This window comes from Bos indicus x Bos taurus, chromosome 7, assembly GCF_003369695.1.
Source record: "Bos indicus x Bos taurus breed Angus x Brahman F1 hybrid chromosome 7, Bos_hybrid_MaternalHap_v2.0, whole genome shotgun sequence".
NCBI classification, from domain to species: Eukaryota; Metazoa; Chordata; class Mammalia; order Artiodactyla; family Bovidae; genus Bos; species Bos indicus x Bos taurus.
Genome location: NC_040082.1, coordinates 108,046,513 through 108,063,227, shown reverse-complemented (window position 1 = coordinate 108,063,227; position 16,715 = coordinate 108,046,513). Strand labels below are relative to the sequence as shown.

At 50.6% G+C, this 16,715-nt stretch overlaps 1 protein-coding gene across 1 annotated transcript; it reads left to right on the top strand.

Annotated features, from left to right (window-relative positions):
• The first annotated feature begins 1,043 nt into the window (after window positions 1-1,043).
• GRM6 (glutamate metabotropic receptor 6) lies at window positions 1,044-15,289 on the top strand. Its single transcript, XM_027548723.1, has 10 exons — window positions 1,044-1,703; window positions 2,695-2,911; window positions 3,145-3,280; window positions 3,886-4,040; window positions 5,130-5,270; window positions 5,377-5,577; window positions 7,806-7,951; window positions 8,040-8,663; window positions 10,868-11,179; window positions 11,889-15,289. The coding sequence occupies exons 1-10, from the start codon at window positions 1,224-1,226 to the stop codon at window positions 12,090-12,092; spliced, it is 2,616 nt and encodes an 871-aa protein (XP_027404524.1). The 5' UTR covers window positions 1,044-1,223; the 3' UTR covers window positions 12,093-15,289.
• Window positions 15,290-16,715: the final 1,426 nt, after the last annotated feature.

The window sequence follows — 16,715 nt, the reverse complement described above, 5'->3', positions numbered from 1 at the left end:
GAAGGCTTTATGAACCAGCAAGAGAGTAACTCCTTAGGATTCTACCATCAGATATAAGAGATGGGGTGGGAACGGCATGGCAAATCTGCCCTGTCCCCTCCCTCCATCAAAGGCAGTGAAGGCTGGTCCTTTCACACCAACCTGGATACCAATCCTGATGCTGACACATGGCAACTGTGTGACCTTGACTGAGTCATTTAACTCCTTGAGGTGTCTATTTCCCTGTCTGCATAAAGAGTGTGATGGTAGAAGCGTCTTCTTTGCAGGACTGTCTTGTGCTGTGTGTGTGTGTGTGTGATAAGCAGAGACCTCGCTACCATGGAAGGGCTGCTTGTTTCTGCCTCCTCCTGGCTCAGCCCTGTTCACCGTCTTCCTATTCAGGTGCACTCCCCCTTCGCTCAACCCGTGTTCCTTTCTCACTCCACTCATGGGTTTACTGCAGGGTTTTGCAAGGAGAAAGTTGGGAAGTACCTTAGGCAGCCTGAGCCAAGCCACTGGTGGCCAGGAAAGAGAGGAAGAGTAAGGGAAAAAGAGTAAGAGACAGAGAGAGACAGTGAGAGAAAGACATCGACAGAGATAGGAGGAGAGATAGAAGAAGAGAGAAGGGAGAGGGATGGGCAGAGAAAGCCAGAAACAGACATAAAGAAACACAGAGACCAGCAGACAGAGAAACGTGTGTGTCAGCCACATATCCAAAGACAAGAAAGAAACAGACCCAAGGAGTAGGAGGGGGAGGGAACGGAGATGTTGAGAGGGCCAGTCGTGTGCACAGGCCTTGCTCAGGACGGGTCTCCGCCCTCAGGGCGGCCTTTCATCCCTTGCCTAGAATCCTTAAATCCTCTCTCTCTCGGGGCCCTCTGCGTCTGTCACTGAACCGACAGCGGCTGGCGGAGGTGAGTGTGGCTTCAGAGGGGCCTGGGTGGGCGCTGGGGATGGGCAGGACTGGAGCGCTGGAGACAGTGGTCCGGCGGGGCGGACCCGGGGGTTGAGGTTCAGAGGGTGTGAGAGCCAGGTGTCCCGGGCAGGCTGGCTGAATTGATGCCTCACCTCTCTTCCAGCTGGCTCGGCCAACATTTATATATTGCGCACCTCCCCTGTCCCCAAGGATTGTGGGGCTCCCTCTTCTTTCCCCCGACCCGGGTCCTTCCTCTGGTCCACGATCAGTGCGTGCTCCCCGTCTGTTCCCGTCCCCGCCCCGTCCTCCTCCTGCAGCCCCCGAGCCGATGGCCGGGGTCCCGGCGCTGCTGCCGCTGCTGCTGGCGCTGGCGCAGGCGGGAGTGGTGGGCGCCGCGGGCTCCGTGCGCTTGGCGGGCGGCCTCACGCTGGGCGGACTGTTCCCGGTGCACGCTCGCGGCGCGGCGGGCAGGGCGTGCGGGCAACTGAAGAAGGAGCAGGGCGTGCACCGGCTCGAGGCCATGCTGTACGCCCTGGACCGCGTGAACGCCGACCCCGAGCTGCTGCCCGGGGTGCGCCTGGGCGCCAGGCTGCTCGACACCTGCTCGCGGGACACGTACGCGCTGGAGCAGGCGCTGAGCTTCGTGCAGGCGCTGATCCGCGGCCGCGACGGCGAAGAGGCTGCCGTGCGCTGCCCCGGCGGGGTACCCCCGCTGCGCACCGCGCCCCCGGAGCGCGTGGTGGCTGTCGTGGGCGCCTCGGCCAGCTCTGTCTCCATCATGGTCGCCAACGTGCTGCGCCTATTCGCGGTGAGAGCCCGGGGTGCAGCGTCTCTCCCTTGTCTTTCTTGGGGGTGCCTGAGGTCTAGTCTCCTTTCGAGAATCACTCTAGTTAGCCAAGAAGCCCTGCTCCCTGGGCCAGACGCAAGCCTGTCTAGGAAGGTTGTTCTGCAGATGAAGTGCCGGGATAACTACGGCGTCCATTAATTGCCCATGGGCCTTCCTCTGCCTCCTTTTCTCTAGTTCTCTCTCTTCTCCCTTTGCTCTTTCCTTCTCGCTCTTCCCCTCCCCTTTCCATAACGTCTCCATACTTCACCCTTTCTCTGTTTCAGCTTCAGACATCTCTGTCTCCCCTGGACCAGTTCCAATCTGCTTCTTCCAGAACCTCCAGGTCTCTGACCTTCACACCAGCCCCCACTTGCTCCCTTTTGTGTGTGTGTCCGTTTTGTTGTTGTTTGCTTGTGTCTTCCTTTAACATGAGGGATTCACCCCTCTGCTCTGCTAGCCTCTCCCACCACTAGTCTCTTTTCACACTTCCTGCCTCCATCCTTTCTCCTGAATCAGCTCAGCCATAATCCCCATTATTAATCACTCTAATGCACTGGGATAAACCCAGTTCCAAACAGGCCTCTCTGTTAGACCAGACACAACCTTCAATCACACAGCCCCTTCCCAGCTCTCCTGCCTGCTCAGCCGCTCCTGGGGCTGATGCCCGCCTCTGCAGACCACCCCTTTATGTGAACTGGGGAAATGTGTCTTCCTCTGGGCTGACAGAGGTCCCTTTACCTCTTTACCCTTGCAGCTGTGAATGCTGCAGCCAGTGCCTGGCAGCTGCAGACTGGACTTGAACCCCATATTCCGTTAATCCCATTCACAAAATGCAGGTCTTTCTCCGCATCTTCCAGCCTCTCCATGTGGAGAGGCTGCTCCCACTTGCCCCTGGGTCCTGGGTCCTCATTGTCTTCCCTACCTAGGGTGACTGACCCTCCATCCACAGCCTGGGTGTCTTTCCTCTCTCTAGATCCCCCAGATCAGCTACGCTTCCACGGCCCCTGAGCTCAGCGACTCCACACGCTATGACTTCTTCTCCCGCGTGGTGCCTCCTGACTCCTACCAGGCCCAGGCCATGGTGGACATAGTGCGGGCATTGGGATGGAACTACGTGTCCACGCTGGCCTCTGAGGGCAACTATGGCGAGAGTGGGGTTGAGGCTTTTGTGCAGATCTCTCGAGAGGCTGGTGAGCTTGGGGCCAGGGCAGAGGGGGGTGGTCTGAGGCCTGAAGGGGCCTATGGAAATGCCGTCAGACAGGGCGCAAGCTGTGAGGTGGGGCTCTGGGTTTATAGTGGGGAGCCTGGACGGTGCCCCTGTGGGTAGGCACCCTTTCCTTTGGAAGACTCAGTCCCTGCCACAGTCATGGGTGGCGGTGGCCTTGGTGGGTGAATGACTGACTTTGGCATCTCCGACACCCAGGGGGGGTCTGTATTGCCCAGTCCATCAAGATTCCCAGGGAACCAAAACCAGGAGAATTCAATAAAGTGATCAAGAGACTCATGGAGACACCGAACGCCCGGGGCATCATCATCTTCGCCAACGAGGATGACATCAGGTGGGACAGAGGGCGTGTTCTTCTGTAGCTCTTCTTGAAGACCCTACTGCCTCATCTCCCGTATCCCAGCCATGTACATCCTCCCTTCCCCTCTTTCTTCCCCTCCTACCTTCCTGCCACCGCATACCTTTTCTACCATTCTCTCTGTATCTGGTGGCCCCAGAAATGAACCTGGCCTGGTCTGGGTCACAATGCTGCAAGCCTAGCCAGAGAAACATAAGAATGCTAATTCTATAATTAACAGTGGGCGAGAGACTGGTGGGCACATGTAACAATTGTCAGGGAACAACTCCTGGGGCAATAGGTTATCAGCAGGAGGCATGGCCCCCAGCCTGAACCCCAGCAGGAGAAGGCAGGCCCTTCTTAAAGACAGCATGGAGCCGTGTGCAGAACAAGAGGGCAGGCCTGGAGTCAGAGCCTGGCTGGGCCTTTTACTACCTGAGAAACCCAGTGTCCTAAACTCCCTACATCCTACGTTTCCTGATAAACGACGGTCTGCTGAGTGGTGCAGAATGGGATAGATGGTGAGAGAAGACTGGAAAGTGACCAGGGTTAAGTAGGAGGAGGACCTCAGGGCATCCCTCACCCTACACTGTTCTTACCAGGAGGGTTCTGGAGGCTGCACGCCAGGCCAACCTGACTGGCCACTTCCTGTGGGTTGGCTCAGACAGCTGGGGAGCCAAGATCTCACCTGTCCTGAACCTGGAGGATGTGGCCGTGGGAGCTATCACCATCCTGCCCAAAAGGGCCTCCATTGATGGTGAGTGGAGGCATGCCCTCCCCTGCATCTCCCACTCATATCTATCCTTCCCCACAATGATCCCCTCTTGGGGGTGCTCATTTCCCCCTTCTATAAAATTGTACCATGACCCAGAGTCCCTTCTGGGAACTCTAGAATCCTGAGATTCTATGAACACATCCCTCCAAACAGTGTTTGAAATGAATTGGCAAATGAAGAAATGCACACACCACTGTACAGGGTGAAGAATTGTTAAGTTTTGTTTGTTTTGTTTTAATCAGTGCCTGCATTTTGGTTCTGCCAAAGGCACTCTAATTTGAAGATGAGTGTGAGAGGGAGAGAAAACAAGGATGTGGGACTTACTGTCCTACTGATCAACTAATGAGGCCTGCCTCTCCACTGCTCCTCCTCCATCCCACCTGTGAATATCTGGAAGAAGGCAAAAAAGATGGTCACTTTACATTAGGATTGCTCATTTCCCCAAAGGCTAAACTAAAGACACCTTTATGAGGTGCTTCAGGGCTATTTTGTGAAGTACAGGCCCTTGTCAATACTGAGCCCTGACTTCCAGGGGCTCCCAGCCTCTTGGAGGTGCACACAGCCCCTTACACTCTTTCTTTCCCTTAGAATGCATTCAATTGTAGGCAATAAACTAGACTGAGTAGTTTTAGCAATAAATGTATTCCATCACAAGACAAGAGGTCTCAAAGTAGGGGAAACTTCATGTTTGGGGCAATGAGTCAACGATGTTCTCAGAATCTTGAGCTCTGTCCTCCCTTCTGCTCTACCATCCTCTGTAGTTGCTATATGTCTTCTTGATTGTGATGTCTCATTCACAAAGTGGCTGCTGAAGCTCCACCCATTACACCTTCACAGTGGCATCCTAACCAGGAAAGACAAGGCAGAAAAAAATTCTTTTATGTGGTGAGGCTCAGAGTTTGCAAATTTACTGCAGAGTCCCTAGATGATTTTGAACTCATCAGCCAGGCCAGAAATTGATCACATGGGCATCCCCAGCTGTAAAGTCAGCAAGTGGTGAAGGAACCAAGTGGTGAGCCATGGCTGGCTCATATGGGTGCCTCCCCGCCTTCCTCCTTCCCTCTCTCTCAGGATTTGACCAGTACTTCATGACTCGATCCTTGGAGAACAACCGCCGAAACATCTGGTTTGCTGAGTTCTGGGAAGAGAATTTTAACTGCAAACTGACTAGCTCAGGTACCCAGTCTGACGATTCCACTCGCAAATGCACAGGTGAGAGCTGCCCAGGGTGGCTGGTGAGGGTGGAGAGGGAGAGGGTGGGAAGCCAGGTTGGGCACCTGGGGGCCAGGCACACTTCCTCTGGGCATCCCTAGGACAGGTGAGGAACGCATCGGCCGGGACTCTGCCTACGAGCAGGAAGGGAAGGTGCAGTTTGTGATTGATGCTGTGTACGCCATTGCCCACGCCCTCCACAGCATGCAACAGGCTCTCTGTCCCGGGCACACAGGCCTGTGCCCAGCAATGGAGCCCACTGATGGTCGGACACTGCTGCAGTATATTCGAGCCGTGCGTTTCAATGGTGAGTGGGAGCCAGAGCCCTTCTGTGAGTGAGGGGACGCCTGCTGGGTTGGAGTTCTCAGAACCTGGGAAAGCCCAAGATGGAAGGATTGGGAGAGCAGAAGGGGATAGTGGGAGCACCTGGGCCTGAGAGCTGGAGGCTTGGGCCAAGTCCTGGGGACCAGTTTTTGACACTCCTTGTTCCCCAGGCTTGAGCACCCCCTGCCCCAGGCTGCAGATTCCAGGTTCTGAAGAACTTGTTTGTGACTCTTTTTGCCTGGACCTCTCAGAGGGTCGCACACAACTCTTTGTGCCACTGCAGAGAGTCTGGAATCGTCTGGTCTCTCAGGGCACTGCCCGCACTGTGGACAGGTGTCCCACTCCGCGCCTCAGGCTTCCAAATGCCTCCCCAGTCAGGCCCTGTGCTGCCTGAGCACAGGGTATGGATCTGTGTCCCCCTGATACCAGTGGGGGGCCTGATACATGGTCAGGGCTCAGAGTAAGGGTTTTTGAAAAGGCCCAGATAGACTCAGCTGTGCTTATGGTTTGTGGGGAAAGCTTCACATCGTGTTCAATTACTATCCTTTAGAAAATTAAAAACTGTTCTTCCACCAAGTGTCGAGCATCTTCTCTCTGCTAAGCTCCCTGTTAAAGAGCACGATTTAAGACTTCCCTGGTAGTCCAGCAGCTAAGACTCTGCGCTTTCACTGCAGGGGCCACGGATTTGACCCCTGGTTCGGGAACTAAGACCCCCCATGCTATGAGGCTAAATAAATAAATAAATAAAAGAGCATACCATAATATCACTCCAGAATAGCTCTGCAGGGTAGTAGAACAAGCTTCTAAAAGAAATAAGGCTTATTGTTCAAATCAGTACCTTTCTAAGTCTGAACTCTTCCTTTTACCTAGATACCTAAGCTTTCTTATTTTTTTTTTAACTGTAGTAACATACTCATGCATTGGAGAAGGCAATGGCACCCCACTCCAGCACTCTTGCCTGGAGAATCCCATGGACAGAGGAGCCTGGTGGGCTGCAGCCCATGGGGGTCACTAAGAGTCAGACACGACTGAGCGACTTCACTTTCACTTTTCACTTTCATACATTGGAGAAGGAAATGGCATCCCACTCCAGTGTTCTTGCCTGGAGAATCCCAGGGACGGGGGAGCCTGGTGGGCTGCCGTCTCTGGGGTCGCACAGAGTCGGACACGACTGAAGCGACGGAGCAGCAGCAGCATACATAAACAGTTGGCTTCCCAGGTGACTCTAGTGGTAAAGAACCTGCCTCCCAGGAGAGGAAAGAGACATGGGTTTGATTCCTGGGTCAGGAAGATCCCCTGGAGGAGGGCATGGCAGCCCACTCCGGTATTCTTGCCTGGGAAATCCCACGGACAGAGGAGCCTGGCAGGCTACAGTATATAGGGTCTCAAAGAGTCAGACAGGACTGAAGCGACTTAGCACGCGTGAACACATAGAGTGCAGTTGAATGGTGTCAGTCTCCAGAACGCTTCACTGTGCAAAACTGAAACTCTGCACCCATCACACATTAACGCTTCATGTCCCTCTCCCCCAGCCCCTGGCAACCCCCATTCCACCTTTTGTGAATATTAATTTGACCACTCTAAGTACCTCAGATGAGCGGAATCACACAGTATTTGTCCTTCTGTGACTGGCTTATTTCACTTACCATAGTGTTCTTAAGGTTCATCCATGTTGTAGAATGTGTCAGAATTTCCTTCCTTCTTAAGGCTGAATAATATTCCATTGTATGTATAGACCCCAGTTTGCTTATCCAGTCATCTGTCCATGGACACTTGCATTTCTTCTGTGTTTTAGCTACTGTGAATAATGTTACTGTGAACAAAGAAGTGTATAAACTTCTCTTCAAGTCCCTGCTTTCAGTCTTCTTGGGTATATACCTAGAATTGGAATTGCCGGATCATGTGGTAATTCTATTTAATTTCTCGAGGAACCACCATACTGTTTTCCATAGTTACTGCATCATTTTACATTCCCATCAGTGGAGTATAGGGTTTCAATGTCTCCATACACGCCAACACTTACTTTCTGTTGTTTCGACAGCGGCCATCCTAAATGGGTGTGAGGAGGAATCTCACCGGGGTTTTGATTGCAATTTCCCTGATGATAGGTGATACTGAGCACCTTTTCACGTGCTGGCTAAGCTCCTCCTTTGTCCTGGCCTTCGATGGGCTAGAGAACCAGCCGAGGATAACAGGCTCTCCTTTCTCCAGGCAGCGCAGGAACCCCTGTGATGTTCAATGAGAATGGGGACGCGCCTGGGCGATATGACATCTTCCAGTACCAGGCGACCAATGGCAGTGCAGGCAGTGGCAGCTACCAGGCAGTGGGCCAGTGGGCGGAGACCCTCAGGCTGGATGTAAGTGGCAGAGGCTGAGCTCTGGGCGCAGGGAGGCGGGCCCACCTTCCTGGGGGCCGGAGTCACAGGCCGCGGTGTCCTGTTCCAGGTGGAAGCACTGCAGTGGTCAGGAGACCCCCGAGAGGTGCCCGAGTCTCTGTGCAGCCTCCCCTGTGGGCCGGGGGAGCGGAAAAAGATGGTGAAGGGCGTCCCCTGCTGTTGGCACTGCGAGGCCTGCGACGGGTACCGCTTCCAGGTGGACGAGTTCACTTGCGAGGCCTGCCCAGGGCACATGAGGCCCACGCGCAACCACACGGGCTGCCGCCCCACGCCGGTGGTCCGCCTCTCCTGGTCCTCGCCCTGGGCGGCCCCGCCCCTCCTCTTGGCCGTGCTGGGCATCATGGCCACCACCACGGTGGTGGCCACCTTTGTGCGGCACAACAACACACCCATCGTCCGCGCCTCTGGCCGTGAGCTCAGCTACGTCCTCCTCACCGGCATCTTCCTCATCTATGCCATCACCTTCCTCATGGTGGCTGAGCCCGGAGCGGCCGTCTGCGCCACCCGCAGACTCTTCCTCGGCCTCGGCACCTCCCTCAGCTACTCGGCCCTGCTCACCAAGACCAACCGCATCTACCGCATCTTTGAGCAAGGGAAGCGCTCCGTCACGCCTCCGCCTTTCATCAGCCCCACTTCGCAGCTCGTCATCACCTTCAGCCTCACTTCCGTGCAGGTGAGTCCGCAGGCTCAAAGTTGACAGGCTGGCAGATGGGATTGGGGCTGAGGGCACGGGCACTGACCTCCACTTTAAAAATCAGAGTCACTCTTCTATTTTGGTCTCTATTTTTTTTTTTTTTTAAAAAATCACCAGGAGCTAGGGGACTTTTTTTTTTTTTAAGTAGAACTCACTTAGGAGCAACTGTTTCCTCCTGCTTAATCCTTGGAGGAAAATGAATCAGTAAGGTGAGGAGTGCAAGCGTCCAGTGATTTTTCTGTAAAACAGTGAAATAATTTTCAGAAACTGAACATGATGTTCCACAGTTTGGCTCCCAGGGCAAAGAGATACCTGATGAATTTCCCCTAAGCAGAGAATCTATTTCCATAAGGGGAGTTCCTGCTGCCCAGTCAGTCACTGGGTAACCGGGATGAGAGGCATAGGGTCTGATGATATTACTGTGGAATGAAGCATCCAGTTCTATAAATAGCCAAAATGTCATGCTATATGTACAGCAAAAGCAGAATTCCTTCTGGGTTTCCTCTGAGATGGTAAGAGAACATTGGAAATGGCTCCCGTGTTATGTAAAGGGTACTAGGAGACAGGTGGAGAAGGCAATGGCACCCCACTCCAGTACTCTTGCCTGGAAAATCCCATGGATGGAGGAGCCTCGTAGGCTGCAGTCCATGGGGTCGCAAAGAGTCGGACACGACTGAGCGACTTCACTTTCACTTCTCACTTTCATGCATTGGAGAAGGAAATGGCATCCCACTCCAGTGTTCTTGCCTGGAGAATCCCAGGGATGGGGGAGCCTGGTGGGCTGCCGTCTCTGGGGTCGCACAGAGTCGGACACGACTGAAGCGACTGAGCAGCAGCAGCAGGAGACAGGTGTGTGTGTGTGACATTGCAGAGCCAGCCCAATTCTCAGGGCCAAGTGGGGGGCTCAAGTCGTTTGGACACAGCTCTTTCTCCACTCCAGGAGAACTCTTCTTCCTACCTAGCTCTGCATCATTCCCACGCATGGCCCTCAGTCCATTCAAATGTCCACAACAGGAAGGTGCTGCCCTCTTCCAGCATATAGATGGGTTTGAATGTCCTTCATCAGGGCCAGCATCTCAGTGCCCAGCCCATCCTCGGAAGGCACCTCACTGCTTCCTGCCTGAAACCTCCGTGGCACCCCTCACCCCAGGATGGAGGTGCTTACATTCAGTGCTCTCCTCTGGCTGACCTATGGACTCCCTACTTTAGACCTCCCTTTCTAGAAATCCCAAATCTTTTCAGAGATGCACACCTTCGCCGTCACAAGGTTATTTAGCAATATAATGGATGTGAAAGGCTGTCTCCTTATTTTAATTCGTCTCTCCTTTCTAGTGCAGCTGGCCTTTGAGGTTTTGTCTTCTGTAATGTGCCTGTGCCGGCTCCTGTGCTTTGCTCACTTTCTGTGATTTTATGCATTTCATGATGTCTTGCTCAACAGTTCTTTGGATCTGGAGAAGGAAGGGGGTCCTCAGGAATGAGGTGTCCCATATGGTTAGATTGGATCCAGCTAGTGTTTTCATATCTGCAGAACACACGATCCTGCCTCCATGGAGAGGAGCATGTCTGCTGGGCCTTGTTCTAAATTAATGGGACGTGCACTGACTCCTCCCCTAAGCTGCCGTCACATCCTCGCAACAGATTATGAGGGTTCCCTTTGGTAGATGGAGGAGGTATGTTTAGGGTCACAGTTCCAGAGCCTCTGCCTGCGGTCACTTCCCCTTGTTTGTTGTTGTTCAGTCACTAAGTTGTGTCTGACTCTGCGACCCCATGGACTGCAGCACGCCAGGCTCCCCTGTCTTCCACTATCTCCTGGAGTTTGAAAGTTCATGTCCATCGAGTCAGAGATGCTGTCTACCCATCTCAGCCTCTGCCACCTTGTGTAGCTCAGTAAATGGCACTGATAGTGGTTGAAGTCCAGGAAGAGGATATCTAGGCCCCCTTACCCAGTCAGCCCTGATGTTCCCAGCACATACTTCCCCTGCAGCCCCTCCTGCCCACCTGCCTGTGTCACTGGCCTTTGCCCTGGAAGCCCCCTCCTGGACAACCCTGCTGTCTCCGCGGTGGCCTCAGGCCTGAGCATTCCACTCAACAGGCCAGGAGCCTTGAAGCAACCCTACCCTGCCAGAGATCTCAGTCGAGGGTGAGACCGCGTGTGTCCTTGATAACCATGCTGCCTCCTGCAGGTGGTCGGAGTGTTGGCCTGGCTGGGGGCCCAGCCCCCGCACAGTGTGATTGACTACGAAGAGCAGCGGACGGTGGACCCAGAACAGGCCAGAGGCGTGCTCAAGTGCGACATGTCCGATCTGTCCCTCATTGGTTGCCTGGGCTACAGCCTCTTGCTCATGGTCACATGCACGGTGTATGCCATCAAGGCCCGTGGCGTGCCCGAGACCTTCAACGAGGCCAAGCCCATTGGCTTCACCATGTACACCACCTGTATCATCTGGCTGGCTTTTGTGCCTATCTTCTTTGGCACTGCCCAATCTGCTGAAAAGGTAATCTGGGTCCCGACCTCATTGGGTTTCACGACCTCATTTGTTTCCTGCTTGTCCACGGAGCGGCTCAATTGTTCTAAGTGCTGGGCCCATATGAATGATTGATTGGCTGGCTGATTCATTCATGTACTCATTTGTCTTTCTCGTTTCCCTCTGGTTGTTCTCTCCTTCCCTTTCCCTTTGTTCATTCATTTGTTCATCTATGCTTCTACCCACCAATTAACTTTTTTTAATTAAGTTACCTTTTCATATATTTATCTCTGCCAATCCATCTGTCAGTTCATTTGTTTGACCGCTATGCATTCATTTATTCATATGCCCTGTGGAACTTTAGTTTATTCACCTCACAATCCCTTTGTTTGCCCACTTGTTCCTTTATGCATTCATTTGTGTATTTGAAAACACGTTCATTCATTTATTAACATGCTCTAGCCCTTTTTAGGCAGACTGTTGCCCTAGGTGTGGCTCTCTGTGAATAAACCTCTTGCTCCCCTTGGTCATGTGTTGTTTTCCCTTCTTCCTGCCTACACCAGAGCCACACAGTTACTCAGTTCTTCATGCCATGGGGGCCTTTGTTCACACTGCTCTCCTTTATCATGTGGTCATTCCCATTCAGCTGACTGAAATGGACTCACTTCCAGGCTGTGTGGGGGCGGAGGGTGGGCGAGAGCTGGGCTGAGTCCACCTGGTCCTTTCCTCTGTGGCTTAGATCTACATCCAAACCACGACACTGACTGTGTCCTTAAGCCTGAGCGCGTCCGTGTCCCTCGGCATGCTCTATGTACCCAAGACCTACGTCATCCTCTTCCACCCGGAGCAGAACGTGCAGAAGCGGAAACGGAGCCTCAAGACGACCTCCACAGTGGCAGCCCCACCCAAGGGTGAGGACTCAGAGGCCCCAAGTAGCAAGTAGAGGAAGAATGGGACGCTTGCTCCCCCTCCTCTGTTGTCTTTGTTTCCTTGCTTCATAATGGAAGCTGTGAAGGGTCCAGGTCTACAGTGAGCAGTCAGGGTGGGGAGTCCACAAAGGCCAGGCCTAGCAAGATGGAACTGGCTGGACCCACATGACACATTTCAGCCCTGTTTTTCTGTGGGTCTTGGCTTCATGCTTCCATCTTGCCAAGAACAGGCACTGAGAGAATCCTCTTCTGGAGAGGGATTAAACTTATATTCACTGGTTTGAAGTCAGAGATCGTGGTGAAGCCTTGGGCTTGGCCCAGTGTGAGTGGATTTCCTCCACCTTGATCAACCACCAGAATCTAGGGATTGAGCAGCATATGAGGACGTGTAGACTCCAGAATGAAATAGAGGGTTGGAGCCAGAGAGGAGCACTTTCCACAAGAGCTCTGTGACTCTGTATTTTCGACTGTGTAACCTGGGCTTGGGTAAATGTTTTGCTGGTACGGAGAGAGGGACTGAGCCTCGCATGAGAGCCCTGTGGGAGAAGATGGGCCTGCACAGGACAGAGGGAATGGGGTGCCCCATGAGGTTATTTGTGTCAGAGTCTTCTCCTTCACCTCTTTTCTCCTGGGATCTGAGGGATGTCATACTTAGAGAACAGCTTATTTTTTTTCCCTTCCCATGTGTATTCGCTTAAATTAACCCTGAACTTTAAGAAAATGGACACACTGTGTGGTGGTAGTGGTGTGAGAATACACTATCAGCGTGGCATTTGCCCTCCTCTGATGCCTGTTCTCAAGTCCTAGGTTGGGACCAGTTATAGAGTTGTGTCCATGGTACGGATTCATTCCAAGTGGATAACTTGGGATGAATATCCAAACTGTTCTCTCCCAATATTTACTGGGAGATTGCCTTTGATAGGCATGCATGAGGCATGGGAAGGAAAATGCTTGGACGTCAAATGCGTTTTTCAGGAATCTACTTTTAACAAAAGGTTTGGTTTAAGTTATGGAATTTTATTTCCCTGGGATAGAATTTGAATTTGTTAAATTGACTCTTTTTATTTATCAGTATGAATTCTCTAGTGGCTAATGTCTGGAACTGGTTTTGAAGATTCAACTGTACTTCATCCAATAGAGACTCTCCCCTAGACAGAATCTGTACATAATCCATTTTGACCTTGGGACCAGGTGTTTCTGCGTTCTTTAAAAGGGCTTCTCCTCAGAATAACCATTTTGGTGTACAGATTCTCCTTCCCCACATTTGTTGCATTCCTAGGAATTCTCTGCAGTGTGAATTATGACATTTCATATATTGCTTGGTGCTTACCAAAATTCATTATTTCATACAGCTTCTCTCCTGTGTGGGTTTTCCGATGTACAATGAGGTGTATTTTCTTGCTGATGGCTTTTCCACGTTAGTGCTTTAATAGGATTTTTCTCCTATATTAACTCTTCGAGAACAATGAGCTCTCATCTCCAAATGAAGGTTTCCTGTATTTATTGTTTTCTTGCTCTTTCTCTCAGTATAAATTCTCTGTTATGCAGTGAGTCTTGACTTCTAGTTGAAAACCTTTCCACGGTTTTTACCTTTTTGTGGTTTTCCCCACTCTGAACTCTATGATTTAGAATTTGGATTATTTCTTAGTAAAAGCTTTTCCACGTTTAGAGGATTTATTCACCCGCACCCGCCCACACACACTCTGCCATATGAAGTTTCTGACTTAGCGTCCTGGCTTCCTGCTGAAGACTTTAACACCACCCAACTTCACTTAGACTGGTCTCTCTGATAAAGATTCTTTGAGGCACAGTGAGTTCTGTCTTCTTCTGGCCTTCTCACATCCAGTCCACTCACAGAAGAGGCATGCACACACTTTGTGTGCCGTGGGGGCCTCCTCTATTGCCAAAGGCATTGTCATATTTAGTACATTTGTGAGACTTCTCTCCTTTCTGAATTCTCTAATGTGTATCAAGGTCTGACTCCTGGAAGAGGGCTTTTCCACATTCAGTGTGTACATAAGATCTCTCCCTTGGATCATTTCTTCACTGTTCAGTGGGGCTGACAGGTCCCTGCAGGTTTTTCCATGTTATTTGCACGCATAGTTTGCCTTCTCCAATATCCAATCAATTTGAACCCTTGAAAAAAAATTTTTCCCCCCAATTTGTGGAATTTATAAGGCATTCTGCCTGTGTGTTCCCTTCTCTGTTGAATAAGAGCTGGGCTATACTTGTAGACTTTCTTACATTCATGGCCCTTGAATGATTTCTCCTCTGTGTGGATTATATGTTCCAGTGAAAATAGGGTTCTGGTTGCTGGCTTTTCCACATTATAGTCACAGTATTTTCTGCAGTATGAGTTCTCTAAAGCAGAGTAAGATTACATTTTGGTACAAGCTTTTATTCAGTATGTCCAGTGTGTTGAGATTTGTACAGGAGGGATTTTATAAATGTTTTTTTAACCCCAACAAAACAGCTTTATTGAGATATAATTGACATACATAAACTGCATGTAGAAGGTACAATTTAATATGTCTTAGCATATGTAACTATTCGTGAAATCATCACAATAATCAAGATAATGAACAAATTCATAATTTTAAAAACTTTCATTATGCCCTTGTAACCTCCCCCTAGGAGAGATTTTTTTTAATATTATTTATATTCTTATGCATTTTCATAGTGTGATTTTCTTGGGGACACATTCACTACAACTTTGTCACATTTATTACATATTGTGATCTTTGGAAAATTCTCTCAAATTCATTACATTCATTGTCTCTCACTTTACTCAGTAATTTCTTATTAAATAAATGTAACTTTTCCTAAAAGTTTGATTTGGCTTTCTGTTGCTTCTCTATATAGTTTTGATTTGCAAAATTCCCTCTAAAATGGAATAAAATGCACAATTCCAAGTGAATCTTTCTACCATCATTTTATAGAAAGAAGCCTCTTCAGGAATATTCTGTCATACTGACATATGTGCCTCTAAATATGAAATATTCCCAACGGTAACTATTTCCCGCCTCTTGGGCTTTTAGGGGGAAGTCGTCTCCAGTGCGGACATGGCAGAGTCCTGAAATCTATGACAAGTAGGTTGGGAGTTTCAGAGACACCATTTTAACCTGTGAAGCAAGGAGTATGAATAAAGATAGGCTTGGAGAAGGAAATGGCCACCCACTCCAGTATTCTTGCCTGGAGAATCCCATGGACAGAGGAGCTGGACAGCCTACAGTCCATGGGGTCACAAAGAGTCGGACACGACTGAGTGACTGGGCTTTCCAGGCAGCACTAATGGTAAAGAACCCTCTTGCCAATGCAGGAGAGGTAAGAGACATGAGTTCAATCCCTGGATAGGGAAGATCCCTAGAGGAGGGCATGGCAACCCACCCCAGTATTCTTGCCTGGAGAATCCCATTGACAGAGGAGCCTATACAGTCCATGGGGTCGTGAAGAGTCAGACTCAACTAAGGTAACTTAGCATGCATGCACAGCTCTGAAAGGGGAAGACTGAGTAGGAGGATTGGATGAAAAAAAGGCAAACAAGGGTGCAGAGAGGCACTAATGGTGATGGGACTGGATTTGGACATGTTAAGCCTCATCATTTCATTCATGGATTACTGTTGCAGGACATTAGTCTTTCTGCCCCCTGTGTTTCCCTCCTCTCATCCTACACACCAGTGTCAAAATCATCATGCCAGGGCACCAACTCCCCACATTTACAGGAGCATTGCTGTGGGTTCTGCCCTCTCCCAGCACCTGCATGGCTGTGACTATTCTGTTTTACCTGCAGACTTGGAAGCAGAAGTCACAGGAGGGGTGCAGCAGCCTAGAGGATCATGGCCTCATGCACTGCTCACTGATATAATCTGACAGATCAAGTACCATTCGGTTATTCTACCAGAGCTCTTAAGTATTGAATTTACCTGTAGTATCAGCTTCTGAGTTTTTTTCCATTCTGATTTGCTACTCAGGGAAAATATCCAGGATCCACAGACATTGTCTTGCCCCTTCCACCATATACTTCTTTCAGTCAGCTTTCACATCTTGAATTGTACAGCACTAAGGTTAAGACATTTTGAGATCAGTTCCAGCTCTGCAACTTGCTACATGGATGACCTTGGGCAAGATAATTAGCCTCTGCCATAGCTGGTCTCCTTAATGATCTCCACGTGCATGCATGCCAAGTCACTTCAGTTGTGTCTGACTGTTTGCAATTCTATGGACTATAGCCCACCAGGTTCCTCTGTCCACGCGATTCTCCAGGCAAGAATATTGGACTGGGTTACCATTTCCTCCTCCAGGGGATCTTCCCAACCCAGGGATTGAACCTGCATCTTTTACATCTCCTACATTGGCAACGCCACCTGGGAAGCTCCAGTTATTGACCCATTTATCTAGTACTGACCCTCCTAGTCCTACCAATCACTGTCCATACAGACCCTACTCATTAAGCAGAGTCCTCAACTGACCAGTCCCAACACCCCATCTCAGGCCCCCTGGCCCTCTGATTCATTGATCTCTACAGACTTCTCATTCATTGTTGCTCCAACAATTATCATTGGATTTTTACTCCATGCTAAGCACCTGGGATACATCAGTTTATAAAATAGACAAGGATTGTCTCCTTCATGAAACTT

What these genes read in the sequence shown, in the direction of transcription:
- GRM6 (XM_027548723.1), top strand. Translation starts at nt 1,224, where the DNA reads ATGGCCGGGGTCCCGGCGCTGCTGCCGCTGCTGCTGGCGCTGGCGCAG. An exon ending in ACGTGCTGCGCCTATTCGCG is followed by an intron (nt 1,704 to 2,694) that starts GTGAGAGCCCGG and finishes TCCTCTCTCTAG; the next exon opens with ATCCCCCAGATCAGCTACGC. An exon ending in CTGCCCAATCTGCTGAAAAG is followed by an intron (nt 11,180 to 11,888) that starts GTAATCTGGGTC and finishes TCTGTGGCTTAG; the next exon opens with ATCTACATCCAAACCACGAC.